This window comes from Chiloscyllium punctatum, chromosome 47 (genome assembly GCF_047496795.1).
Source record: "Chiloscyllium punctatum isolate Juve2018m chromosome 47, sChiPun1.3, whole genome shotgun sequence".
NCBI lineage: Eukaryota > Metazoa > Chordata > Chondrichthyes > Orectolobiformes > Hemiscylliidae > Chiloscyllium > Chiloscyllium punctatum.
The window spans coordinates 4,363,438-4,391,349 of NC_092785.1; the positions used below are offsets into that span (position 1 = coordinate 4,363,438).

The 27,912-nt window shown below is 56.0% G+C and overlaps 2 protein-coding genes across 5 annotated transcripts in view; one reads left to right on the forward strand and one right to left on the reverse strand.

Annotated features, from left to right (window-relative positions):
* Window positions 1-6,157: 6,157 nt before the first annotated feature.
* On the reverse strand, window positions 6,158-13,495 carry tmem109 (transmembrane protein 109). Its single transcript, XM_072564590.1, has 3 exons — window positions 13,267-13,495; window positions 11,333-11,435; window positions 6,158-7,125 (listed from the first exon to the last, which is right to left on the reverse strand). Exons 1-3 carry the CDS (start codon window positions 13,414-13,416, stop codon window positions 6,734-6,736), a joined length of 645 nt encoding a protein of 214 aa, XP_072420691.1. The 5' UTR covers window positions 13,417-13,495; the 3' UTR covers window positions 6,158-6,733.
* A 2,699-nt stretch (window positions 13,496-16,194) lies between these two features.
* LOC140468508 (NACHT, LRR and PYD domains-containing protein 6-like) overlaps window positions 16,195-27,912 on the forward strand; it is a 37,131-nt gene continuing 25,413 nt past the window's right edge. For 3 of the 4 annotated variants that reach the window (XM_072564586.1, XM_072564588.1, XM_072564589.1), the window contains exons 1-5: window positions 16,195-16,940; window positions 20,804-21,749; window positions 22,952-23,118; window positions 24,810-24,981; window positions 25,062-25,127. In XM_072564586.1, the coding sequence (XP_072420687.1) occupies window positions 21,161-21,749; window positions 22,952-23,118; window positions 24,810-24,981; window positions 25,062-25,127 (994 nt within the window). In that variant the 5' untranslated portion in view covers window positions 16,195-16,940; window positions 20,804-21,160. The remainder of the gene's footprint in view (window positions 16,941-20,803; window positions 21,750-22,951; window positions 23,119-24,809; window positions 24,982-25,061; window positions 25,128-27,912) is intronic. The other variant, XM_072564587.1, reaches the window with a different exon arrangement.

Consider the following 27,912-nt stretch of genomic DNA (forward strand, 5'->3'; position numbering starts at 1 on the left):
CGGTATTACACACCTCGACAAGGACGGTATTACAGCGCACTGACATGGACGGTATTACACACCCCAACACGGACGGCATTACAGCGTCCTGACACGGACGGTATTACACACCTCGATAGGGATGGTACTGCAGCGCCCTGATATGGACGGTATTACACACTCCGACATGGACGGTATTACACACCTCGACAGGAATGATATTACAGCGCCCCAACACGGACGGTATTACACACCTCGACAGGAATGATATTACAGCGCCCCAACACGGACGGTATTACACACCTTGACAGGAATGATATTACAGCGCCCCGACACGGACGGTATTACACACCTCGACAGGAATGATATTACAGCGCCCCAACACGGACGGTATTACACACCCCGACAGATTCAGTGCCGGTTGGTTAAATACATAGATATATAACCAGGAGATTTTGAGTCACCTCAGTTTCGGGCACTGACTCTGGGCTGGCTGGTTAAATAAATATATATAACCAGGAGATTTAGAGTCACCTCAGTTTCGGGCACTGACTCTGGGCCGGCTGGTTAAATACATAGATATATAACCAGGAGATTTAGAGACTCCTCAGTTTCGGGCACTGACTCTGGGCCGGCTGGTTAAATATATAGATATATAACCAGGAGATTTAGAGACTCCTCAGTTTCAGGCACTGACTCTGGGCCGGCTGGGTAAATACATAGATATATAACCAGGAGATTTAGAGACTCCTCAGTTTCGGGCACTGACTCTGGGCTGGCTGGTTAAATACATAGATATATAACCAGGAGATTTAGAGTCTCCTCAGTTTAGGCACAGACTCTGGGCTGGCTGGTTAAATAAATATATATAACCAGGAGATTTAGAGTCACCTCAGTTTCAGGCACTGACTCTGGGCCGGCTGGTTAAATACATAGATATATAACCAGGAGATTTAGAGTCACCTCAGTTTCGGGCACTGACTCTGAGCCGGCTGGTTAAATACATAGATATATAACCAGGAGATTTAGAGTCACCTCAGTTTCGGGCACTGACTCTGGGCCGGCTGGTTAAATACATAGATATATAACCAGGAGATTTAGAGTCACCTCAGTTTCGGGCACTGACTCTGGGCTGGCTGGTTAAATACATAGATATATAACCAGGAGATTTAGAGTCTCCTCAGTTTAGGCACAGACTCTGGGCTGGCTGGTTAAATAAATATATATAACCAGGAGATTTAGAGACTCCTCAGTTTCAGGCACTGACTCTGGGCCGGCTGATGCTCCAGTCAGTGTGTACCTGCCGGTACCAAGGGGGAGAATTTCTTTGTCTTCGTGCCCCCTTGTTGAGGGAAGATATTTGGAGTTTGGATGGTTTGGATTTGATTATTGTTAGCGCTTGTTTTGCCTTTGTTTGAGCTGTGCTCAGCTGCACATGCAGCTACCACCAGGGCTGATGCTGAGAATAAGAGAACACCCCTTGGCACAAAAAGGTACCATCAATCCCCGAGTCTTAGCGGAGAGGGATCAGCTTCTGGGCCCTGCACTGCCTGCACACTCTACTGCTGACAGAAAAGCCAAACCAGAGTAAAGCTGAGCTGGGAGAGCTGGCCTCTCTCCTCTCCCCGCACAAGTGTTTGTCTTAAGCAAGACTTGAAAGCCTTCAGCCTGAGGCTATATCTGTTAGGTGTGACTAAACTGGCTCTGAACCTCAAACAAACTCAGGCTTTTCAGAGTCCGTCATTTAACAAGCTCTGGAGAAAAAAGGTCAAGGTCAGCAGAACCATGTGAAAAGGGGCAGCTTCATCACAGACAGTCAGAGAGATGGACAGCAGGGAAACAGACCCTTCGGCCCAACCCGTCCATGCTGTCCCAGATATCCTAACCTCATCTAGTCCCACCTGCCAGCACCCGGCCCGTATCTCTCCAAACCCTTCCTATTCATATACCCATCCAAATGCCTCAGTGTATTGAGTACAGGAGTTGGGAGGTCATGTTGCGGCTGTACAGGACATTGGTTAGGCCACTGTTGGAATATTGTGTGCAATTCTGGTCTCCTTCCTATCGGAAAGATGTTGTGAAACTTGAAAGGGTTCAGAAAAGATTTACAAGGATGTTGCCAGGGTTGGAGGGTCTGAGCTACAGGGAGAGGCTGAACAGGCTGGGGCTGTTTTCCCTGGAGCGTCGGAGGCTGAGGGGTGACCTTATAGAGGTTTATAAAATCATGAGGGGTATGGATAGGGTAAATAGACAAAGTCTTTTCCCCCTGGGGGTGGGGGAGTCCAGAACTAGAGGGGCATAGGTTTAGGGTGAGAGGGGAGAGGGAGCTAAGGGGCAACTTTTTCACCCAGAGGGTGGTACGTGTATGGAATGAGCTGCCAGAGGAAGTGGTGGGAGCTGGTACAATGACAGCATTGAAAAGGTGGATGGGGACATGAATAGGAAGGGTTTAGAGGGAGATGGGCCAAGTGCTGGCAAATGGGACTAGATTAGGTTAGGATATCTGGGTCAGCATGGACGGGTTGTGCCGAAGGGTCTGTTGACGTGCCGTACATCTCTCTGACTCAATGACAACGGTGGATGAGTTTTCCAGCTTGTTTTTATTGGCAATTAGTGCTCCTGATTTGGGGATAGGTACAGCCCTCACAAAGGACGACAAGTCAGAGAGCCCGGGGGGGTTCCATCCACACCCTGGAGAATTGCAGCAAAAGGTGGGCGCCGCAGGGAGTGGGGTGTATTATTTCCCCATCCAACCCTTTTTGGATTTAATCCCTGCCCTCCCCCTTCACTGTTTTGATCACACAGCACTGCCCTTTGATGTGAAGGGCCGCTGCTGGTCACTGGCCACTCGGGTGTTTCCTATCTTCCTGGTGACCGAATATAAATAAAGATTTACACGCTTGCTGTCTCTCCCTGAGTCCGAGACCTGCGCACACACACACACATGACACGGGCGCTGGGGAAAATTAAACATTCCCAAACACTTCCACCGAACTGCAGGAATGAGAACAGCACGGGCAAAAAAAAGAAAGACGACCAGTCTGGGGTAGAGAAACTGGAAGAGATTAAACCAGCCTGAGAGGATAATACTCTGCGGAAACAGAAACATAAACCTGGTCATACTATTGTCTCTTCAACACCTTGAGGGGCCATCCAACAGAGCAACAAGATTAATCGACACAGAGCCAATTCACCAGCACTTAGTGAAAAGCTTAAACGCTGCCCCATTCAGAAGGGGGTTGTTCACTCAACCATTATTCATTTTCTGTTATCCGACAATCAGGCTGAGATGGACTGTGTAAAACGATGGAATAATCTCCAACCTTTACCAAATTGTACCGGGTTTATGCGTGTGAATGTGGGTGTGAATGTGAGCACGAGCGGGTGGATGAGAGAGTGAGTGTGTGTTTGAGTGTGTGTGTGAATATGAGCACGTGGGGGTGTGTGTGTACAGGTGTGTGTGTGCGCGCACGTGGACGTGTGTATTTGTGTGTGGGTGCGTGTGGATGTGTATCTGTGCATGCGTGCATGTTGGGATGTGTGCGTGTAGGCGTGTGCGTGTGGGCATGCGTGTGTAAGGTGGGTGTGCGTGTGGGTGTATGCGTGTGGGAGTGACTGAGTGTGTGTGCGTGCGTGTGACTGTGTGGGGGTGTGGGCATGTGTGCATGGGTGTGTATGTGCGACTGCGCGAGTGGGTGTGGGTGTGAGAGTGTGGGCGTGGACTTGTGTGGGCATGAGTGTGTGTGGGTGGGCGCGTGTGTGGGGGTGTGTGCGTTGGTGTAGGCATGTGTGTGCATGTGGTTGTGTGTGCGTGGCTGTGTAGGCGTGTGTGTCGGTGTGGATGTGTGTGTGGGTGTAGGCTTGTATGTGGGCGTGTGTGGGAGTAGGCGTGGGTGCGTGTAGGTGGGGGAATGTGTGGGTGTAGGTGCATGTGTGTGGGCATGTGTGGACATGACTGTGTGGGTGTAGGCATGTGTGAGCATCTGTGTGGGTGCGTGTTGGTGTGGGCATGTATATGTTGGTGGGGGTGTGGGGGGGCGACAGCGGGTGTGGGTGTGAGGGTGTGGGGGGGGTGTGGGTGTGTGGGGTTGTGGGCGTGTATGTGTTGGTGTGGGTGTAGGCATGTGTGTGGGGGTGTGAGTGTGGGGGTGTGAGTGTGCGGGAATGTGAGTGTGGGAGTGTGTGGGGATGTGAGTGTGTGGGGGTGTGAGTGTGTGGGTGAGCGTGTGGGGGTGTGAGTGCGTGGGTGAGCGTGTGGGGGTGTGAGTGCGTGGGGGTTGAGGGTGTGAGTGTGTGGGGGTTGAGGGTGTGAGTGTGTGGGGGTGTGAGTGTGTGGGGTGAGCATGTGGGGGTGTGAGTGCGTGGGTGAGCGTGTGGGGGTGTGAGCGTGTGGGGTGAGCGTGTGGGGGTGTGAGTGTGGGGGGGTGTGAGTGTGTGGTGGGTGTGTGTGTGTGGGGGGTGTGAGTGTGTGGGGGGGTGTGAGTGTGTGGGGGGTGGTGTGAGTGTGTGGGGGGGGTGTGAGTGTGTGGGGGGGGGTGTGAGTGTGTGGGGGGGGGTGTGAGTGTGTGGAGGGGGTGTGAGTGCGTGGGGGGGGTGTGAGTGTGTGTGGGGGGTGTGTGAGTGTGTGTGGGGGGTGTGAGTGTGTGGTGGGTGTGTGAGTGTGTGGGGGGGTGTGAGTGTGTGTGGGGGGGTGTGAGTGTGTGTGGGGGGGTGTGAGTGTGTGTGGGGGGTGTGTGTGTGTGGGGGGGTGTGAGTGTGTGTGGGGGGGTGTGAGTGTGTGTGGGGGGGTGGTGAGAGTGTGTGTGGGGGGGTGTGAGTGTGTGGGGGGTGTGTGAGTGTGTGGGGGGGGTGTGAGTGTGTGGGGGGGGTGTGTGAGTGGGGGGGGGTGTGAGTGTGTGGGGGGGGTGTGAGTGTAGGGGGTGTGAGTGTATGGGGGTGTGTGTGTGTGTGTGGGGGGGGTGTGAGTGTGTGTGGGGGGGGTGTGAGTGTGTGTGGGGGGTGTGTGAGTGTGTGGGTGTGTGTGTGTGTGGGGGGGTGTGAGTGTGTGTGTGGGGGGGTGTGAGTGTGGGGGGGTGTGAGTGTGGGGGGGTGTGAGTGTATGGGGGGGTGTGAGTGTGTGGGGGGGGGGGGAGTGTGTGGGGGGGGGGGGGAGTGTGTGGGGGGGGGGGAGTGTGTGGGGGGGGAGTGAGTGTGTGGGGGGGGTGTGTGAGTGTGTGTGGGGGGGGTGTGTGAGTGTGTGTGGGGGGTGTGAGTGTGTGGGGGGGTGTGAGTGTGTGGGGGGGGGGGTGTGAGTGTGTGGGGGGGGGTGAGTGTAGGGGGGTGAGTGTGTGGGGGGGGTGTGTGAGTGTGTGGGGGGGGTGTGTGTGTGGGGGGGGTGTGAGTGTGTGTGGGGGGGGGTGTGAGTGTGTGGGGTGTGAGTGTATGGGGGGGTGTGAGTGTGTGTGGGGGGGGTGTGTGAGTGTGTGGGGGTGTGTGTGAGTGTGTGTGGGGGGGGTGTGTGAATGTGTGGGGGGTGTGAATGTGTGGGGGGTGTGAGTGTGTGGGGGGGGGTGAGTGTGTGGGGGGGGTGTGAGTGTGTGTGGGGGTTGTGTGAGTGGGGGGGGTGTGTGAGTGTGTGTGGGGGGGTGTGAGTGTGTGGGGGGGGTGTGAGTGTGTGTGGGGGGTGTGAGTGTGGGGGGGTGTGAGTGTATGGGGGTGTGTGTGTGTGGGGGGGGTGTGAGTGTAGGGGTGTGAGTGTATGGGGGGGGTGTGAGTGTGTGGGGGGGGGTGTGAGTGTATGGGGGGGTGTGAGTGTATGGGGGGGGTGTGAGTGTAGGGGGTGTGAGTGTGTGGGGGGGGTGTGAGTGTAGGGGTGTGAGTGTAGGGGGTGTGAGTGTAGGGGGTGTGAGTGTGTGGGGGGGGTGTGAGTGTAGGGGTGTGAGTGTAGGGGGTGTGAGTGTGTGGGGGGGGTGTGAGTGTAGGGGTGTGAGTGTAGGGGGTGTGAGTGTGTGGGGGGTGTGTGTGTGTGTGGGGGGGTGAGTGTGGGTGTGTGTGTGGGGGGGGGTGAGTGTGGGTGAGTGTAGGGGGTGTGAGTGTGTGGGGACGATCAGTGATGTCAGCCCCCCCTTTCCCTCTTTAATCAGATATCGTGTTGAGATGTATTTATGAAAGGTCACCTTTTACAAAAGGCAGAGACAGATAAAGACAATAATCATTTTATTTCTCAGTAATTTCAAACATTGGTCTAAAATGTAAAAGAACAGCTTCTGAAACGAGGGACAACGGAAGGGATTGCAACTCTTTGAAAACCGGGGACTCACTAGGAGTTGTGTTTGCACTGCTATTTGGTAAGCAGTGATTGGGGGGGGGGGGATGGGGAAGGGTAGATAAGAGGGGAAGTTTGTAAGGCAACAGGGTAGCTTATAGTTCAACATTTGGTCCAAATCGATACTAACTTGCCAGCCAGCCAATCAGCACCTTCCTCTCCCTTGCTGTTAGCGTCCGAAACATGGCATTCTTGCGTTTGGTCCTGACGAGGGCCCCCGATTAAAAGGAGGTCGAGAAAAATATCCGCCAGGGGTGACCTGGATCCGGAGTGACGCCCGAGACTCAGCGGGAGAAGAGTTTTCCCCAGCGTTTACGGCTCCCCCTTCGCCGACACCGAAGGGCGGGGTTTTGATGAAGGTTCGGCTGCCTTGGCCTAGCCGGGGGGGGGGCTCGCTCAAACCGGCACGGCCGCGTCGGAGTCCGGCCTGGGCGGCGTGCCAACCCCTGGCTAGTCGCCCTCACGATCCCGGAGCTTCCTCTGGCGAAACCGGAATTCCACCTCGGCCAGCCGGTGTTCCAGGGCGGCGACCTTGCCCTCCAGGTGGTGCTGGTCCGCGGCCTGGCACCCGCCCGCGAAGGGGAGGGGCAGTCGGCCCAGCAGGAGGTAGAGCACCACCAGGCCCAGCAGCAGGGCGTTCCTCCTCCCCTCGTCCTCGCAGGTGACCGCCGCGTAGCCAGCGGCCAGGAAGAAGAGGGCCAGCTTGACCAGCCAGAGCAGCCTCCCGGTCAGGTAGGCCAACAGCCGCAGGGCAGCCGAGAGCGCCAGGTAGACCAGCAGGGCGGCCAGACCCCAGCACAGAGCTCGCCGGAGCGTCTCCCGGTCGGTCCCCAGCTCCTCACCTACAGGGGGGGGGGGGGGGGGGGGGGGGGGGGGAGGCAGAGAAGATGCAAAGCCATGACCACCAGGCAGAAGGGCCTTGGCGGGGGAACCTTGGCCGAGTTGATAACCAGGGCGGGCGCAGGGGGAAGGGGGTCAGCCGCTCGGACAGTCTCAGAGGAGCAGCAAGAGTCCATGGTTTACAGCATGAGCTCTTCATCAGGAATGTTCCAGATCCTTATCCCAGTCCCAACCATCAAATCCACCCTAACCTGCACATCCCTGGGACACTATGGGACAATTTCCCATGGCCAATCCCACCCTAACCTGCACATCCCTGGGACACTATGGGACAATTTCCCATGGCCAATCCCACCCTAACCTACACATCCCTGGGACACTATGGGACAATTTCCCATGGCCAATCCCACCCTAACCTGCACATCCCTGGACACTGTGGGACAATTCCCCATGGCCAATCCCACCCTAACCTGCACATCCCTGGGCACTATGGGACAATTCCCCATGGCCAATCCCACCCTAACCTGCACATCCCTGGGCACTATGGGACAATTTCCCATGGTCACTCCCACCCTAACCTGCACATCCCTGGGCACTATGGGACAATTTCCCATTGCCAATCCCACCCTAACCTGCACATCCCTGGACACTGTGGGACAATTCCCCATGGCCAATCCCACCCTAACCTGCACATCCCTGGACACTGTGGGACAATTCCCCATGGCCAATCCCACCCTAACCTGCACATCCCTGGGCACTATGGGACAATTCCCCATGGCCAATCCCACCCTAACCTGCACATCCCTGGGCACTATGGGACAATTTCCCATGGTCACTCCCACCCTAACCTGCACATCCCTGGGCACTATGGGACAATTCCCCATGGCCAATCCCACCCTAACCTGCACATCCCTGGGCACTATGGGACAATTTCCCATGGTCACTCCCACCCTAACCTGCACATCCCTGGGCACTATGGGACAATTTCCCATTGCCAATCCCACCCTAACCTGCACATCCCTGGGACACTATGGGACAATTTCCCCATGACCAATCCCACCCTAACCTGAACATCCCTGGGACACTATGGGACAATTTCCCCATGACCAATCCCACCCTAACCTGCACATCCCTGGGACACTATGGGACAATTTCCCCATGACCAATCCCACCCTAACCTGCACATCCCTGGGACACTATGGGACAATTTCCCATGGACAATCCACCGTAAGGAAGGCGGTGCTCAAACCAGTGAGTGGGGAGCAAAGATATTCTGGAGACCGGGAGCGATGCAGCGACTGGGGAACGGTCGGTCACGGGACACAATGCAGAGAGAAAGGAAAACAGATCCTCGGTAACTCGACAAGGAGGATGGGGAAGCAGTGGTGGTTGTAAGAGCTGCTCCTTTTGTGAGCTAGTTGCTGTATTCTGGTTAATAACCTCGAATTCTAGGAGCAGTAATTACCTTCTTTAATAAGTTGTCGTATTGTTTTGGAACTTTGTGGGAGAGGGGGGGGGTGAGGAAAAAAAAAGAAGAGCAGAACAACAAAACTTTAAAAAGCAGGAAGGTGGGGACCACGTGGGGAGGGGAATCAAAACTCGAGAAATAACTCTGCATTGCTCTCTGACCCAGCCGCGAATCTGAGACAGCTCACTGCCTCTGCTGCTCCATGTTTACATATTCCTGTAAATTGGGGTGCGTGCAAAGAAGAGAAAAAAGAATAACAAACACACAGAACTCGCCATTTGGATACAGAACTGGCTCAAAGGTAGGAGACAGAGGGTGGTGGGGGAGGGTTGTTTTTCAGACTGGAGGCCTGTGACCAGTGGAGTGCCACAAGGATCGGTGCTGGGCCCTCTACTTTTCGTCATTTACATAAATGATTTGGATGTGAGCATAAGAGATACAGTTAGTAAGTTTGCAGATGACCCCAAAATTGGAGGGTGTAGTGGACAGCGAAGAGGGTTCCCTCAGATTACAACAGGATCTGGACCAGATGGGCCAATGGGCTGAGAAGTGGCAGATGGAGTTTAATTCAGATAAATGTGAGGTGCTGCATTTTGAGAAAACAAACCTTAGCAGGACTTATACACTTCACGGTAAGGTCCTAGGGAGTGTTGCTGAACAAAGAGACCTTGGAGTGCAGGTTCATAGCTCCTTGAAAGTGGAGTCACAGGTTGATAGGATAGTGAAGGCAGCGTTTGGTATGCTTTCCTTTATTGGACAGAGTATTGAGTACAGGAGTTGGGAGGGTCATGTTGCGGCTGTACAGGACATTGGTTGGGCCACTGTTGGGATATTGCGTGCAATTCTGGTCTCCTTCCTATCGGAAAGATGTTGTGAAACTTGAAAGGGTTCAGAAAAGATTTACAAGGATGTTGCCAGGGTTGGAGGGTCTGAGCTACAGGGAGAGGCTGAACAGGCTGGGGCTGTTTTCCCTGGAGCGTCGGAGGGTGAGGGGTGACCTTATAGAGGTTTATAAAATCATGAGGGACATGGATAGGATAAATAGGCAAAGTCTTTTCCCCTTGGGGTGGGGGAGACCACAACTAGAGGGGCATAGGCTTAGGGTGAGAGGGGAGAGGGAGCTAAGGGGTAACTTTTTCACCCAGAGGGTGGTACGTGTCTGGAATGAGCTGCCAGAGGAAGTGGTGGGGGCTGGTACAATGACAGCATTGAAAAGGTGGATGGGGACATGAATAGGAAGGGTTTAGAGGGAGATGGGCCAAGTGCTGGCAAATGGGACTAGATTAGGTTAGGATATCTGGGACAGCATGGACGGGATGGGCCGAAGGGTCTGTTTCTGGGCTGTGCATCTCTCTGACTCTAAATGGGACTGGGTTAGGTTAGGATATCTGGGACAGCATGGAGGGGATGGGCCGAAGGGTCTGTTTCGGTGCTGTACGTCGCTCTCTGCCTTCAGTCTTGGTGAGTGGGTTTCCAGTTGCCTGGGTCTAACTCAGTGGAAATCCCTGACTCCCCTTCCTCACCCTCCACGTGCGTGGGAGAGACCCCCCCCCACCCCTGTCAAGCTCTGACACCCCTCCTCAGCGGAGACTGGGGTTCGGTTCCAGGCTGCACCTCTGCTGGTTACGGTGGAGCGACGCTGCCGCGTGGTGGCGCGAGGCAGTACTGCAGGGGTCACCACCCTTCACCAGGGAGCAGGGAGTTGGGGGGGGGGGGGGGACACAGAGAGAGAGAGAGACCGTGGAAGGGTGGGCGGGGGGGGAGGGGGGAGATCCAGAGGAGGGCCATTCTGCCCCCCTCAAACCTTCTCTCCCGTTTGGCCAGATCCTGGCCATCCTGGGAGTCAGCATCGCTGCGGCTCTGACCTGACACTCCGACCCTCAGAAGAATAGCCCACCCAGAACTATTCCCCGAACCCATCACTCCGGACTAATCCACCCTAACCTGCACATCCCTGGACACTATGGGACAATTTCCCATGGTCAATCCACCCTAACCTGCACATCCCTGGGCACTATGGGACAATTTCCCACGGCCAATCCACCCTAACCTGCACATCCCTGGGCACTATGGGACAATTTCCCACGGCCAATCCACCCTAACCTGCACATCCCTGGGCACTATGGGACAATTTCCCACGGCCAATCCACTCTAACCTGCACATCCCTGGGCACTATGGGACAATTCCCCATGGCCAATCCACCCTAACCTGCACATCCCTGGACACTATGGGACAATTTCCCATGGACAATCCACCCTAACCTGCAGATCCCTGGGGCACTATGGGACAATTTCCCATGGCCAATCCACCCTAACCTGCACATCTTTGGACTGTGGGAGGAAACCGGAGCACCCGGAGCAAACCCACATAGACACGGGGAGAATGTTTGTGTGGAGTTTGCACAGTCGCCCCCCCCCCCCGAGGGTGGGATCAAACCTGGGTCCCTGGCGCTGGGAGGCAGCAGTGCCAACCACTGGAGACACCGCCCCACCCTTCCTCAATCTCACCCTCCCCTCCCTGAAGGGTCAGCCTGAAGCTGAAGTTGTCTCTGTGCGGAGATGTCGCCCTGTCTCAATCTTTTCCCCCGGGGGGGGGGGGGGGGGGGAGGGTGGGCCTGCAGAAGAGAGTCTAGTCGGAATGTCCCTCGCACTGCACGTACCCCACCTCCCCAATTCCCCCCCTCCCCAATTCCCCCCACCCCTGGTGCTAGTCTCGGTCACTCGCAGTGCGGGTCACTAACCTTCAATGCCCAAAGCGTCCAGCAAATCCGAACACAACTCAGCCAGGACACTGACAATGACATTGGCGCTGTCCACTGCGACGTGCCAGTACTGCAGGAGGGTCTACAGGCAGAAAGGGAAAACAATAAGGGAGGGCAGGACGGGGTGTCACGTTACTCACGCGCAGAGATGGGGGAGGGGGGGGTTCACCGAGACGAGGGCAGGAAACCGTGGAGGCTGCCGAGACCAGCAGAGGAGGAAGGGAATGAGGGACGGACAGATAGAGGCTGTGTTCCAAATGTGAAGGGGGGGGGGGGGGGGGACAGACTGTGAGGGGGGGGGGGGGAGGGGAAGGTGACAGAACGTGAGGGGGGGGGAGGGGGATGGTGACAGACTGTGGGGGGGGGAGGGGATGGTGACAGACTGTGGGGGGGGAGGGGGATGGTGACAGACTGTGGGGGGGGGAGGGGGATGGTGACAGACTGTGGGGGGGGAGGGGGGTGGTGACAGACTGTGAGGGGGGGGGAGGGGGATGGTGACAGACTGTGGGGGGGGAGGGGGATGGTGACAGACTGTGGGGGGGGGAGGGGGATGGTGACAGACTGTGGGGGGGAGGGGGATGGTGACAGACTGTGGGGGGGGGAGGGGGATGGTGACAGACTGTGGGGGGGGGATGGTGACAGACTGTGAGGGGGGGGAGGGGGATGGTGACAGACTGTGGGGGGGGGGATGGTGACAGACTGTGAGGGGGGGGAGGGGGAGGTGACAGACTGTGGGGGGGGGGGAGGGGGAGGTGACAGACTGTGGGGGGGGGGAGGGGGATGGTGACAGACTGTGGGGGGGGGGAGGGGATGGTGACAGACTGTGGGGGGGGGAGGGGGATGGTGACAGACTGTGGGGGGGGGAGGGGGATGGTGACAGACTGTGGGGGGGGAGGGGATGGTGACAGACTGTGGGGGGGGATGGTGACAGACTGTGGGGGGGGGAGGGGATGGTGACAGACTGTGGGGGGGGGAGGGGGATGGTGACAGACTGTGGGGGGGGGAGGGGGATGGTGACAGACTGTGGGGGGGGAGGGGGAGGTGACAGACTGTGAGGGGGAGGGGGATGGTGACAGACTGTGGGGGGGGGGATAGTGACAGACTGTGGGGGGGGGAGGGGGATGGTGACAGACTGTAGGGGGGGGAGGGGGATGGTGACAGACTGTGGGGGGGGGAGGGGGATGGTGACAGACTGTGAGGGGGGGGAGGGGGATGGTGACAGACTGTGAGGGGGGGGAGGGGGATGGTGACAGACTGTGGGGGGGGGAGGGGGATGGTGACAGACTGTGGGGGGGGGGAGGGGGATGGTGACAGACTGTGGGGGGGGGGAGGGGGATGGTGACAGACTGTGGGGGGGGGAGGGGGATGGTGACAGACTGTGGGGGGGGGAGGGGGAGGTGACAGACTGTGGGGGGGGGAGGGGAATATACATAAATGTATAAAAATATAATATATAACAGTGTAATGTATAGGTGTATAATATGCACATTATAAACATTATATATTATACTTATGCATAATATAGTATATACATATAGATACGTATGTATCATATATAACTATGTATATTATATAATATATATACATGTAATATATAAAAGTAAAGAACATATATAATACCTTTACGCTGTAATGTGTGATATATTATTAATATAATAATCACTAATATTATTACATGGATAATATGCTAATGACACATTTACATATATGTTAAACAGATACAATCAGCCAATCCCCAGACGCCCCGCCCAGTCCTCGCCCCGCCCTGTCCTCGCCCCGCCCAGTCCCGGCCCCGCCCAGTCCCGGTCCCGCCCCTCCCCCGGGTCGGGCCTAGTTCCCGCCCTGAAGCCTCGGCCTTTCCTGTCGCTGCCGGCACCAGCCCCGAACCCCGGGGAGTGGGCGGGGTCGGTCACCTCACGGACGGGCTCCGGCAGCATCCCCCTGAGGGCGGCGGCCGCCTCCCGGAAGACGTTGTTGGCCGAGTCCCGGTGCGGCTGGGCCCCGCTCCACCGGAGCCGGAGGAGGAGGAGGAGGAGGACGGGGATCCCGGGCCGCGCCACCATCTCTCCGCCGCCACCCCCAGCTTTAACAGGGGCGTCCGCCAGGGCCGCCGCGCATGCGCGGACTGTGGCGCGTTGCTCTGCTCACGGGGACCGCGGAGCCGGAGCTGGCCACGCCCCCTGCCCGCGGGGACTGGAGTTCGATTCCCGAGGCCGCCCCTTCATCCGCCGGATATTCCCAGTTTCCAACTGAAGACAGGCTGGAGCTGCTGCAGAGATCCACCCTAACCCCAGGGCATGATGGGACACTTCCCCATGGCCAATCCACCCTAACCCCAGGGCATGATGGGACACTTCCCCATGGCCAATCCACTCTAACCCCAGGGCATGATGGGACACTTCCCCATGGCCAATCCACTCTAACCCCTGGGCATGATGGGACACTTCCCCATGGCCAATCCATCCTAACCCCTGGGCATGATGGGACACTTCCCCATGGCCAATCCACCCTAACCCCAGGGCATGATGGGACACTTCCCCATGGCCAATCCACCCTAACCCCAGGGCATGATGGGACACTTCCCCATGGCCAATCCACTCTAACCCCTGGGCATGATGGGACACTTCCCCATGGCCAATCCACTCTAACCCCCGGGCATGATGGGACACTTCCCCATGGCCAATCCACTCTAACCCCTGGGCATGATGGGACACTTCCCCATGGCCAATCCACTCTAACCCCCGGGCATGATGGGACACTTCCCCATGGCCAATCCACCCTAACCCCTGGGCATGATGGGACACTTCCCCATGGCCAATCCACCCTAACCCCAGGGCATGATGGGACACTTCCCCATGGCCAATCAACCCTAACCCCAGGGCATGATGGGACACTTCCCCATGGCCAATCCATTCTAACCCCTGGGCATGATGGGACACTTCCCCATGGCCAATCCACTCTAACCCCAGGGCATGATGGGACACTTACCCATGGCCAATCCACTCTAACCCCTGGGTATGATGGGACACTTCCCCATGGCCAATCCACTCTAACCCCCGGGCATGATGGGACACTTCCCCATGGCCAATCCACTCTAACCCCTGGGCATGATGGGACACTTCCCCATGGCCAATCCACTCTAACCCCCGGGCATGATGGGACACTTCCCCATGGCCAATCCACCCTAACCCCTGGGCATGATGGGACACTTCCCCATGGCCAATCCACCCTAACCCCAGGGCATGATGGGACACTTCCCCATGGCCAATCAACCCTAACCCCAGGGCATGATGGGACACTTCCCCATGGCCAATCCATTCTAACCCCTGGGCATGATGGGACACTTCCCCATGGCCAATCCACTCTAACCCCAGGGCATGATGGGACACTTACCCATGGCCAATCCACTCTAACCCCTGGGTATGATGGGACACTTCCCCATGACCAATCCACTCTAACCCCTGGGCACTTTGGGACACTTCCCCATAGTCAATCCACCCTAACCCCTGGGCACTATGGGACACTTCCCCATGGCCAATCCACTCTCGGCAGAGTCCAGAACTAGAGGGACATAGGTTTAGGGTGAGGGGGGAAAGGGACCTAAGGGGCAACTTTTTCACCCAGAGGGTGGTACGTGTCTGGAATGAGCTGCCAGAGGAAGTGGTGGGGGCTGGTACAATGACAGCATTGAAAAGGTGGATGGGGACATGAATAAGGAAGGGTTTGGAGGGATATGGGCCGGGTGCTGGCAAATGGGACTAGATTAGGTTAGGATAACTGGGACAGCATGGATGAGTTGGGCTGAAGGGCCTGTTTCCGTGCTGTACATCTCTCTGACAAATCCCACAACACCAGGGTATAGCCCAACACTAGGTAAAAACAATGACTGCAGATGCTGGAAACCAGATCATGGATTAGTGGTGCTGGAAGAGCACAGCAGTTCAGGCAGCATCCAAGGAGCTTCGAAATCGGTGTTTCGGGCAAAAGCCCTTCATCAGGAATAAAGGCAGTGAGCCTGAAGGGTGGAGAGATAAGCTCGAGGAGGGTGGGGGTGGGGAGAGGGTAGCATAGAGTACAATGTGTGAGTGGGTGAGGGGATGAAGGTGATAGGTCAAGGAGGAGAGGGTGGAGTGGATAGGTGGAAAAGGAGATAGGCAGGTAGGACAAGTCAAGGAGACAGTAACTGAGCTGGAAGTTTGAAACTAGGGTGAGGTGGGGGAAGGAGAAATGGGGAAATTGGTGAAGTCCACATTGATGCCCTGGGGTTGAAGTGTTCCGAGGCGGAAGATGAGGCGTTCTTCCTCCAGGCGTCTGGTGGTGAGAGAGCGGCGGTGAAGGAGGCCCAGGACCTCCATGTCCTCGGCAGAGTGGGAGGGGGAGTTGAAATGTTGGGCCACGGGGCGGTTTGGTTGATTGCCCAACATTTCAACTCCCCCTCCCACTCTGCCGAGGACATGGAGGTCCTGGGCCTCCTTCACCGCCGCTCTCTCACCACCAGACGCCTGGAGGAAGAACGCCTCATCTTCCGCCTCGGAACACTTCAACCCCAGGGCATCAATGTGGACTTCACCAATTTCCCCATTTCTCCTTCCCCCACCTCACCCTAGTTTCAAACTTCCAGCTCAGTTACTGTCTCCTTGACTTGTCCTACCTGCCTATCTCCTTTTCCACCTATCCACTCCACCCTCTCCTCCTTGACCTATCACCTTCATCCCCTCACCCACTCACACATTGTACTCTATGCTACCCTCTCCCCACCCCCACCCTCCTCGAGCTTATCTCTCCACCCTTCAGGCTCACTGCCTTTATTCCTGATGAAGGGCTTTTGCCCGAAACGTCGATTTCGAAGCTCCTTGGATGCTGCCTGAACTGCTGTGCTCTTCCAGCGCCACGAATCTATCGTCCCAACACTGGCCACTCCTTCATCAGGTGGTTCTGGAGAATGGGATTGTGAAGCACAGAATTTCTAGCAAACGTTTACAGTGCGATGTAACTGAAATTGTACTTTGAAAACTCCCTCAATCGTTCATCAAGTCTCTCATCTGTTTGAATAACAACGTCGTTTTCACTTCTTTCGTCTGTAAATCGCAAGACGTTTTCTTTAAACGTTACATTCTCAAGTGAGCTTTGGTCTGGTACCATTTCAGGTCAAGTGTTTCCAGCAGCAAATTCTCAGCTCTGACCTCCAGCATCGGAAGTCCTCACTCTCTCCAACAGTACCACATCAGCCCTGATTGATTACATGTCACTCATCGGAGTACAGCCAATTATTTACAAACTCAATTTGACTCAGTGGTTGCTGGGAGAAGTGAAACAGTCCAGGTCAGGAGACAGAACAGTGGGGGGGGGGGGGAACGCACAGGAAGGTCAGCCGAGAGGTCTGGGCTGCGTCGGACGTTGGGCAAGTTGAAAAGGTAAAAACAGTGACTGCAGATGCTGAAAACCAAATACTGGATTAGTGGTGCTGGGAGAGCACAGCAGTTCAGGCAGCATCCAACCGGCAGCGAAATCGACGTTCCGGGCAAAAGCCCTTCGTCAGGAATAAAGGCAGTGAGCCTGGAGCGTGGAGAGATCTGGCTCTGAGACGGTGAGGAACGAAAAGGAAATAACGCTGATCCTTCTGCAGGGAGAGGTGTGAAGCAAAGGGGTGAGGTGCGTAGGAGAGAGAGAGAGAGAGAGATCAGGAAGTGAAATCGAAAGCTAAAGCATAGAGAGAGAGAGTGGGGAAAATAAACTGGTGAAGGGGGAGGAGGACTGATATTAGGGAAGGGGGTTAAACTCTGCATAGCGCTCTATAAAAGGGGTCAGACTGATAAACATCTTTTTTTTGTAACTCTGCACGGCACAGGAGAAAAGCCCAACAGCTGGAAGGTGGACTCTGAAGAGTCGTTGTTGCTGGAGGGTACGACTCTGCTCCCACACAACTACAGGCAGAGTGCCTGCAGATTTTAACGGCGTCTTTCTGACCCAAGTGCTCAGAGCTGACAGGTTTTGGCCACCTCACAGTCAGTGACACAACCCAGACTCTGGTGAAGGAGTACACAAGACCTGCAGGTGGTGGGGTCCAAGGTGGACAGGCAGGAGGGACACAGCAAGGCAGGGGGTATCGGGGGGGGGGGGACAGGAGGGACACAGCAAGGCAGGGAGTATCAGGGGGGGGACAGGCAGGAGGGACACAGCAAGGCAGGGGGTATCGGGGGGGGGACAGGCAGGAGGGACACAGCAAGGGAGGGGGTATCGGGGGGGGAAAGGCAGGAGGGACACAGCAAGGCAGGGAGTATCGGGGGGGGACAGGCAGGAGGGACACAGCAAGATAGGGAGTATCGAGGGGGGGACAAGCAGGAGGGACACAGCAAGGCAGGGAGTATCGGGGGGGGACAGGCAGGAGGGACACAGCAAGGCAGGGAGTATCGGGGGGGGACAGGCAGGAGGGACACAGCAAGATAGGGAGTATCGAGGGGGGGACAAGCAGGAGGGACACAGCAAGGCAGGGAGTATCGAGGGGGGACAGGCAGGAGGGACACAGCAAGGCAGGGAGTATCGAGGGAGGGGACAGGCAGGAGGGACACAGCAAGGCAGGGGGTATCGAGGGGGGACAGGCAGGAGGGACACAGCAAGGCAGGGAGTATCGGGGGGGGGACAGGCAGGAGGGACACAGCAAGGCAGGGAGTATCGGGGGGAGAGGTAGGAGGGACACAGCAAGGCAGGGAGTATCGGGGGGGGGACAGGCAGGAGGGACACAGCAAGGCAGGGAGTATCGAGGGGGGACAGGCAGGAGGGACACAGCAAGGCAGGGAGTATCGAGGGAGGGGACAGGCAGGAGGGACACAGCAAGGCAGGGGGTATCGGGGGGGACAGGCAGGAGGGACACAGCAAGGCAGGGAGTATCGAGGGGGGACAGGCAGGAGGGACACAGCAAGGCAGGGAGTATCGAGGGGGGACAGGCAGGAGGGACACAGCAAGGCAGGGAGTATCAGGGGGGGGACAGGCAGGAGGGACACAGCAAGGCAGGGGGTATCGGGGGGGGACAGGCAGGAGGGACACAGCAAGGCAGGGGGTATCGGGGGGGGGACAGGCAGGAGGGACACAGCAAGGCAGGGGGTATCGAGGGGGGACAGGCAGGAGGGACACAGCAAGGCAGGGGGTATCGGGGGGGGGACAGGCAGGAGGGACACAGCAAGGGAGGGGGTATCGAGGGGGGACAGGCAGGAGGGACACAGCAAGGCAGAGAGTATCGAGGGGGGACAGGCAGGAGGGACACAGCAAGGCAGGGAGTATCGGGGGGGGACAGGCAGGAGGGACACAGCAAGGCAGGGGGTATCGGGGGGGGGGGACAGGCAGGAGGGACACAGCAAGGCAGGGGGTATCGGGGGGGGACAGGCAGGAGGGACACAGCAAGGCAGGGAGTATCGAGGGAGGGGACAGGCAGGAGGGACACAGCAAGGCAGGGGTATCGAGGGGGGGACAGGCAGGAGGGACACAGCAAGGCAGGGGGTATCGAGGGGGGACAGGCAGGAGGGACACAGCAAGGCAGGGAGTATCGAGGGGGGACAGGCAGGAGGGACACAGCAAGGCAGGGAGTATCAGGGGGGGGACAGGCAGGAGGGACACAGCAAGGCAGGGGGTATCGGGGGGGGACAGGCAGGAGGGACACAGCAAGGCAGGGGGTATCGGGGGGGGACAGGCAGGAGGGACACAGCAAGGCAGGGGGTATCGAGGGGGGACAGGCAGGAGGGACACAGCAAGGCAGGGGGTATCGGGGGGGGGACAGGCAGGAGGGACACAGCAAGGCAGGGGTATCGAGGGGGGACAGGCAGGAGGGACACAGCAAGGCAGAGAGTATCGAGGGGGGACAGGCAGGAGGGACACAGCAAGGCAGGGAGTATCGGGGGGGGACAGGCAGGAGGGACACAGCAAGGCAGGGGGTATCGGGGGGGGGGGGGACAGGCAGGAGGGACACAGCAAGGCAGGGGGTATCGGGGGGGGACAGGCAGGAGGGACACAGCAAGGCAGGGAGTATCGAGGGGGGACAGGCAGGAGGGACACAGCAAGGCAGGGAGTATCAGGGGGGGGACAGGCAGGAGGGACACAGCAAGGCAGGGGGTATCGGGGGGGGACAGGCAGGAGGGACACAGCAAGGCAGGGGGTATCGGGGGGGGGACAGGCAGGAGGGACACAGCAAGGCAGGGGGTATCGAGGGGGGACAGGCAGGAGGGACACAGCAAGGCAGGGGGTATCGGGGGGGGGACAGGCAGGAGGGACACAGCAAGGCAGGGGGTATCGAGGGGGGACAGGCAGGAGGGACACAGCAGGCAGAGAGTATCGAGGGGGGACAGGCAGGAGGGACACAGCAAGGCAGGGAGTATCGGGGGGGGACAGGCAGGAGGGACACAGCAAGGCAGGGGGTATCGGGGGGGGGGGACAGGCAGGAGGGACACAGCAAGGCAGGGGGTATCGGGGGGGGACAGGCAGGAGGGACACAGCAAGGCAGGGAGTATCGAGGGAGGGGACAGGCAGGAGGGACACAGCAAGGCAGGGGGTATCGAGGGGGGGACAGGCAGGAGGGACACAGCAAGGCAGGGGGTATCGAGGGGGGACAGGCAGGAGGGACACAGCAAGGCAGGGAGTATCGAGGGGGGACAGGCAGGAGGGACACAGCAAGGCAGGGAGTATCGAGGGAGGGGACAGGCAGGAGGGACACAGCAAGGCAGGGGGTATCGGGGGGGACAGGCAGGAGGGACACAGCAAGGCAGGGGGTATCGGGGGGGACAGGCAGGAGGGACACAGCAAGGCAGGGGGTATCGGGGGGGACAGGCAGGAGGGACACAGCAAGGCAGGGGGTATCGGGGGGGACAGGCAGGAGGGACACAGCAAGGCAGGGAGTATCGGGGGGGGGACAGGCAGGAGGGACACAGCAAGGCAGGGGGTATCGGGGGGGACAGGCAGGAGGGACACAGCAAGGCAGGGAGTATCGGGGGGGACAGGTAGGAGGGACACAGCAAGGGAGGGGGTATCGGGGGGGGACAGGCAGGAGGGACACAGCAAGGCAGGGGGTATCGGGGGGGGACAGGCAGGAGGGACACAGCAAGGCAGGGGGTATCGGGGGGGGACAGGCAGGAGGGACACAGCAAGGGAGGGGGTATCGGGGGGGGACAGGCAGGAGGGACACAGCAAGGCAGGGAGTATCAGGGGGGGACATGCAGGAGGGACACAGCAAGGCAGGTAGTATCAGGGGGGACAGGCAGGAGGGACACAGCAAGGCAGGGAGTATCGGGGACAGCATGGACGGGTTGGGCCGAAGGGTCTGTTTCCGTGCTGTACATCTCTCTGACTCCAAATGGGACTAGATGAGGTTAGGATATCTGGGTCAGCATGGAGGGGTTGGGCCGAAGGGCCTGTTTCGGTGCTGTCCGTCTCTCTGAGTCTTTTTGTTCATTTCTTTCTCTGCAGACGGCCGTGGAGCTGCTGGGTGCGGGCTACAACGTTTTGGAACAAGGTGCTGGTCCCAGGTTTGACCAGGAAGACCGAGACGAATCGATCGCGTGGTATCATCCTGACGGCCTGAGATTCTGCGTCGAGACATTCCCTCGACTTCGCTTGCGTTCAGCGGCCAACCATTGGGGAAAAGGCAAACGACCGTGTGTCAGGTCAAGTCCTGGGTGTGACGGAAATCGGGGTCAGCGTGGCGACTCTGAGGGGTTTGTCTGGGAGCTGGTCTTGCGCTGAATCATCTGTGACCGAGAACGACGGGAGGGTGAATGAGGACCAGGACCCAAGGCCCGTTACCTTAGGCATCTCCGAACAAGCATGTTCAACCGGCGCAGTTCCCGAGGCAAAAGACGCACCGGGGGAATGAGAGACAGGAGCAGACTCCCCGCAGCAATGGGCAGCAGCGACCCAGGGTCTGGAAAGGGTGACAACTCGAAGGGCTCCGTCTTCAGCTTCCCCGGTCTCACCCGGCCTTGGATGGCCCTCCCTCGGAACCCGTTCTCCGCCCTCGCCCATCCCAGGGGTCGGTCTCCCCACCGCGGGGCCGATGAGCAAGGGGGGGAGGGCAAGGTGAGGGACCGACCCTGGACGTTCGGCTGGGGTCGGAAGGAAGAGGTTGGCGCGGACGGAGCCGAGCCGGGCGCGGGGGCAGCCAGGATCTTTGGTGACGCCAGAGGTCGGCGCGGTTCAGACTCACTTGACAATATGGAACCAGGTTCCGTCGATAGGGATAAGAATTCGGTGACTCTGGGACAGACGGGGAATGACATGGACAGGCAGCTAGGTACCACATTCCGAGCAGCCAATGAGCCGCACACGACAGTCGGACGGGGAGCAACCCCTGTGAAAAAAGCAAAGTCCACGTTCACCTCCGACTTGGCCGAGGCGTTGGTTCAGCCTGATGCAGGTATCTGCCCCGGGTTCTCCATTTAAAATCTGCTTGACGTCCTGCAATCCACCGTCACCTTTGAGCAGGACATAGGGTGGGGCGGTGCCTCAGTGGTTGGCACTGCTGCCTCCCAGCGCCAGGGACCCGGGTTCGATCCCACCCTCGGGGGGGCGATTGTCTGTGTGGGGTTTCCCCATAGTGCCCAGGGATGTGCAGGTTAGGGTGGATTGGCCATGGGAAATTGTCCCATAGTGCCCAGGGATGTGCAGGTTAGGGTGGGATTGACCATGGGATATTGTCCCATAGTGCCCAGGGATGTGTAGGTTAGGGTGGGATTGGCCATGGGAAATTGTCCCATAGTGCCCAGGGATGTGCAGGTTAGGGTGGGATTGGCCATGGGAAATTGTCCCATAGTGCCCCAGGGATGTGCAGGTTAGGGTGGGATTGGCCATGGGAAATTGTCCCATAGTGTCCCAGGGATGTGCAGGTTAGGGTGGGATTGGCCATGGGAAATTGTCCCATAGTGTCCCAGGGATGTGCAGGTTAGGGTGGATTGGCCATGGGAAATTGTCCCATAGTGTCCCAGGGATGTGCAGGTTAGGGTGGGATTGGCCATGGGAAATTGTCCCATAGTGTCCCAGAGATGTGCAGGTTAGGGTGGGATTGGCCATGGGAAATTGTCCCATAGTGTCCCAGGGATGTGCAGGTTAGGGTGGGATTGGCCATGGGAAATTGTCCCATAGTGTCCAGGGATGTGCAGGTTAGGGTGGATTGATCAGGGGGAAATGCAGAGTTGTAGGGTGTGGGAAAGGGCTCTGGGTGATTTACTCTTCAGAGGTTGGCTGTGGATTTGTTTGGCCTGTTTCCACGCTGTCGGGGGCCCTGTGGTCAGAATGATCCCTGCTTCTGATTTCGGGCTTAATTCTGCCTCTTCACAAATGAGAGGACGGTCCCCCTATTTCTAAGGGACCTGCCATCACATCGCAAACCCGTTTCACGGCCAATGTCAGATTCTTAACAAGTAACCAACCTTACCGTCCTGCTCTCCTTCCTCTCTAGTGACCAACGCTGCGGCCCTCCGCCTCTCTCTCTCTCCAGTTCTGACGAAGACCCACAGTGGTCTCGAGACATTGCCCCTGTCCCGCGGACACAGACTGGCCCGCTGAGTTTTTTTTTAAAATTCCTTGTTCTTGATTATTTCTTTGCACCCCTCTTTCCAGATCACAGTTCGGCTCTCAGGCAGACCTTGAGAGGTTATAACGACATCACTCTCCGCAGAGTCACTGAATTTTATCGACAGAGAATAGAAGAAGCCATTGAGGAGTGCGTCGAAGCTGTGTCTCTGATGATACTACCCGAGACAAAGTCGTGTGAACATCTCTACAAGGTAAGCTCAGCTGTTCTTCAATCTAATGTTCTGCTGATCAACGCCCCCCCCCCACCGAATCTTTTGAACACAATAGCTTTGTTTAATAGACCTGGCAATTTTATTTCTTTTTTTGCCTGAAGGTGTTGACGTCTCACTGACCTCTTAAGAAACGAGGGATGACGTATCCCTTAATCACACCTGTGCGGTCTTGAATGCTCAGGATGGGATTTTGACCGGGCTGACCAGAGAACGGTCCCAGTGTGGGATTTTGGGAAGGATCAGAGTGGGTGAACCATGACGAGGAGTGTTCCCCTCTGTGCTTCTCGGTGCTGGAGCAGACCACCTGGCTCCCGGGAGGCCGGTCGGCAGGTTAACTGGAACGGGGAGCCTGTCTGAATTTCTGAAACCCCGCGGTCGGAGGGAGCCCAGGGCAGACTCTGCTCGGGAACGGGCACAGATCCATCACCGCACTCGCGATGAGCCCCGAGCCAGGTCACAGACTCCTCCCCACCTTCAAAACCTCCCTTCCTGTTAGAGTCAGGCAGGGCGCTCAACGCCTTGGGGCCAGGGATTAAACATCCCACCCACCCCCCCCACCCCCAGGTCATTGGCAGCTCCTGTAAATAACATTGCAGTCAAAATGGGGATAAAGAAATCGCTCCGGACCATTGTTACAATAATGGGAGAGCTTTACAATTACGTGTGTTCCTCTCCAAAGAGAATTATTAAAAACAAATTTATTTCTTCACTCGTTACAGATGAGCTCACTGGCTGCTTCAGTGCCCATCCTTAATGTGCTTGACAAGGTGGGGTTAAATCATCTTAACCAGAGAGATTTACGGCACGGAAACAGGCCCTTCGGCCCAACCCGTCCATGCTGTCCCAGATATCCTAACCTAACCTAGTCCCATTTGCCAGCACTTGGCCCATCTCCCTCTAAACCCTTCCTATTCATCTCCCCATCCACCTTTTCAATGCTGTCATTGGACCAGCCCACACCACTTCCTCTGGCAGCCCGTTCCATATGAACACTGACGAACCAGTTCAATTTACAAACTGAGATTTGAACAGATCTCATGTTGCCTAAAGGTGGAACGAATCCATCACAGCTCAGTCATATCATGATACCATTACATTGTACAGAATAGCCTCACAAATCTGGGAAGCTCTGATTCAACGTATAGGTGCTTACCAAAAATCAGTGACAATTTATCGGTTTCATTTTTGCAACAATTTCTCTTAACGATGATCCACAAGGAAATACGTACAGACTCGATAATTACAGGCGTCTTTTTGCCTTAACGATATCACGGAGAGCGAGCTTTGAGAAGATTTGTAGCTCAGGTTGAGGTTCTGGATGTAGGTTTTGCTCGCTGGGCTGGAAGGTTCATTCCCAGACGTTTCGTCACCCTACGCGGTAACATCTTCAGTGGGCCTCCCACCGCGCTCTGATAATTCCTGCCTTCTATTTATGTGTTCGGGTTGCTTTGGTGTCGGCGGTGTCACAGGAAGTGACGTCACCCACCCAAAGACATAAATAGAAAGCAGGGCTCATTAACAGTGCTTCACCTGGAGGCCCACTGAAGATGTTACCGCGTGGGGTGACGAAACGTCTGAAACCGAGCCTTCCAGCCCAGCGAGCAAACCTCCATCCCGATACCATCGAGACACTGCAGACAGAAGGATGTGACTGAGCCACTGTTTTCCAGGAAATCCAACGCCTGGTGAAGGATGGGAGTCATCGGCAAGCATCGGAACGTCTCCTGGATTCGGTGATGGAGAGTGGAGCACAGGCAGGGAGAGTAATGTGGGAGACCTTCATCAAGATGAAATTTGGCAACCCCAAACTGAGGAACATACTGCAAGAGATCGAGAGTAAAGGTACAGCGTGACACAGAGTGCAGGTTTCTGGTTACACGGACAAGTATTGAGAGATGTTAACCATGAACTTATCTCAATAGGAGCCAATCTACGGATGGAGGTGAGCCAGAGTTTAATGGAGCCCAAAGTGTCCAACTACCTCAAAGGTAAAAGAATCAGAAAATGACGGGCTGAACTGCGAGACACAACTAGCACACTGGGGGGACGGGGCCGCTGGATAATAGGGTTTAGGATCCAAATGCAGAGGAGACCATTCAGCCCTTCCAGCCTTGGCTGTTATTCACTGAGATTACAAACAAATGTAGTTTCATACAAAAACGTTTGATCATTTCCCTCAGAAACAGACCCTTCGGCCCAACCCGTCCCAGATATCCTAACCTAATCCAGTCCCATTTAGAGTCAGAGAGATGTACAGCACGGAAACAGACCCTTCGGCCCAACCCGCCCATGCTGTCCCAGATATCCTAACCTAATCTAGTCCCATTTGCCAGCACTTGGCCCATCTCCCTCTAAACCCTTCCTATTCATGTCCCCATCCACCTTTTCAATGCTGTCATTGTACCAGCCCCCACCACATCCTCTGGCAGCTCATTCCATACACATACCACCCTCTGGGTGAAAAAGTTGCCCCTTAGCTCCCTCTCCCCTCTCACCCTAAACCTATGCCCCTCTAGTTCTGGACTCCCCCACCCCAGGGGGAAAAGACTTTGCCTATTTACCCTATCCATACACCCTCATGATTTTATAAACCTCTATAAGGTCACCCCTCAGCCTCCGACGCTCCAGGGAAAACAGCCCCAGCCTGTTCAGCCTCTCCCTGTAGCTCAGATCCTCCAACCCTGGCAACATCCTTGTAAATCTTTTCTGAACCCTTTCAAGTTTCACAACATCTTTCCGATAGGAAGGCGACCAGAATTGCACACAATATTCCAACAGTGGCCTAACCAATGTCCTGTACAGCCGCAACATGACCCCCCAACTCCTATACTCAATACTCTGAGGCATTTGGATGGGTATATGAATAGGAAGGGTTTGGAGAGATCAGAGCTGAAAATGTGTTGCTGGAAAAGCGCAGCAGGTCAGGCAGCATCCAAGGAACAGGGGAATCGACGTTTCGGGCATTGGAGAGATATGGGCCGGGTGCTGGCAGGTGGGACTATATGAGGTTAGGATATCTGGGTCAGCATGGATGGGTTGGGCCGAAGGGTCTGTTTCCATGCTGTACATCTCTCTGACTGTCTGTGATGAAGCTGCCCCTTTTCATATGGTTATGCTGACCTTGACCTTTTTTCTCCAGAGCTTGTTAAATGACAGACTCTGAAAAGCCTGAGTTTGTTTGAGGTTCAGAGCCAGTTTAGTCACACCTAACAGATATAGCCTCAAGCTGAAGGCTTTCAAGTCTTGCTTAAGACAAACACTTGTGCGGGGAGAGGAGAGAGGCCAGCTCTCCCAGGTCAGCTTTTCTCTGGTTTGGCTTTTCTATCAGCAGTAGTGTGTGCAGGCAGTGCAGGGCCCAGAAGCTGATCCCTCTCTGCTAAGACTCTGGGATTGATGGTACCTTTTTGTGCCAAGGGGTGTTCTTTTATTCTCAGCATCAGCCCTGGTGGTAGCTGCATGTGCAGCTGAGCACAGCTCAAACAAAGGCAAAACAAGCGCTAACAATAATCAAATCCAAACCATCCAAACTCCAAATATCTTCCCTCAACAAGGGGGCACGAAGACAAAGAAATTCTCCCCCCTTGGTACCGGCAGGTACACACTGACTGGAGCATCAGCCAGCCCAGAGTCAGTGCCCGAAGCTGAGGAGACTCTAAATCTCCTGGTTATATATATTTATTTAACCAGCCGGCCCAGAGTCAGTGCCCGAAGCTGAGGAGGGTCTAAATCTCCTGGTTATATATATTTATTTAACCAGCCAGCCCAGAGTCAGTGCCCGAAACTGAGGAGACTCTAAATCTCCTAGTTATATATATTTATTTAACCAGCCAGCCCAGAGTCAGTGCCCGAAACTGAGGAGTCTCTAAATCTCCTGGTTATATATATTTATTTAACCAGCCGGCCCAGAGTCAGTGCCCGAAACTGAGGAGTCTCTAAATCTCCTGGTTATATATATTTATTTAACCAGCCGGCCCAGAGTCAGTGCCCGAAACTGAGGAGACTCTAAATCTCCTGGTTATATATATTTATTTAACCAGCCAGCCCAGAGTCAGTGCCCGAAACTGAGGAGTCTCTAAATCTCCTGGTTATATATATTTATTTAACCAGCCAGCCCAGAGTCAGTGCCCGAAACTGAGGAGACTCTAAATCTCCTGGTTATATATATTTATTTAACCAGCCAGCCCAGAGTCAGTGCCCGAAACTGAGGTGACTCTAAATCTCCTAGTTATATATATTTATTTAACCAGCCAGCCCAGAGTCAGTGCCCGAAACTGAGGTGACTCTAAATCTCCTAGTTATATATATTTATTTAACCAGCCAGCCCAGAGTCAGTGCCCGAAACTGAGGAGACTCTAAATCTCCTGGTTATGTATATTTATTTAACCAGCCAGCCCAGAGTCAGTGCCCTAAACTGAGGAGACGCTAATTCTCCTAGTTATATATATATATATATATATATATTTAACCAGCCAGCCCAGAGTCAGTGCCCGAAACTGAGGAGACTCAAAATCTCCTGGTTTTATATATTTATTTAACCAGCCAGCCCAGAGTCAGTGCCCGAAACTGAGGAGACGCTAATTCTCCTAGTTATATATATATATATATATTTAACCAGCCAGCCCAGAGTCAGTGCCCGAAACTGAGGAGACTCTAAATCTCCTGGTTATGTATATTTATTTAACCAGCCAGCCCAGAGTCAGTGCCCTAAACTGAGGAGACGCTAATTCTCCTAGTTATATATATATATATATATATATATTTAACCAGCCAGCC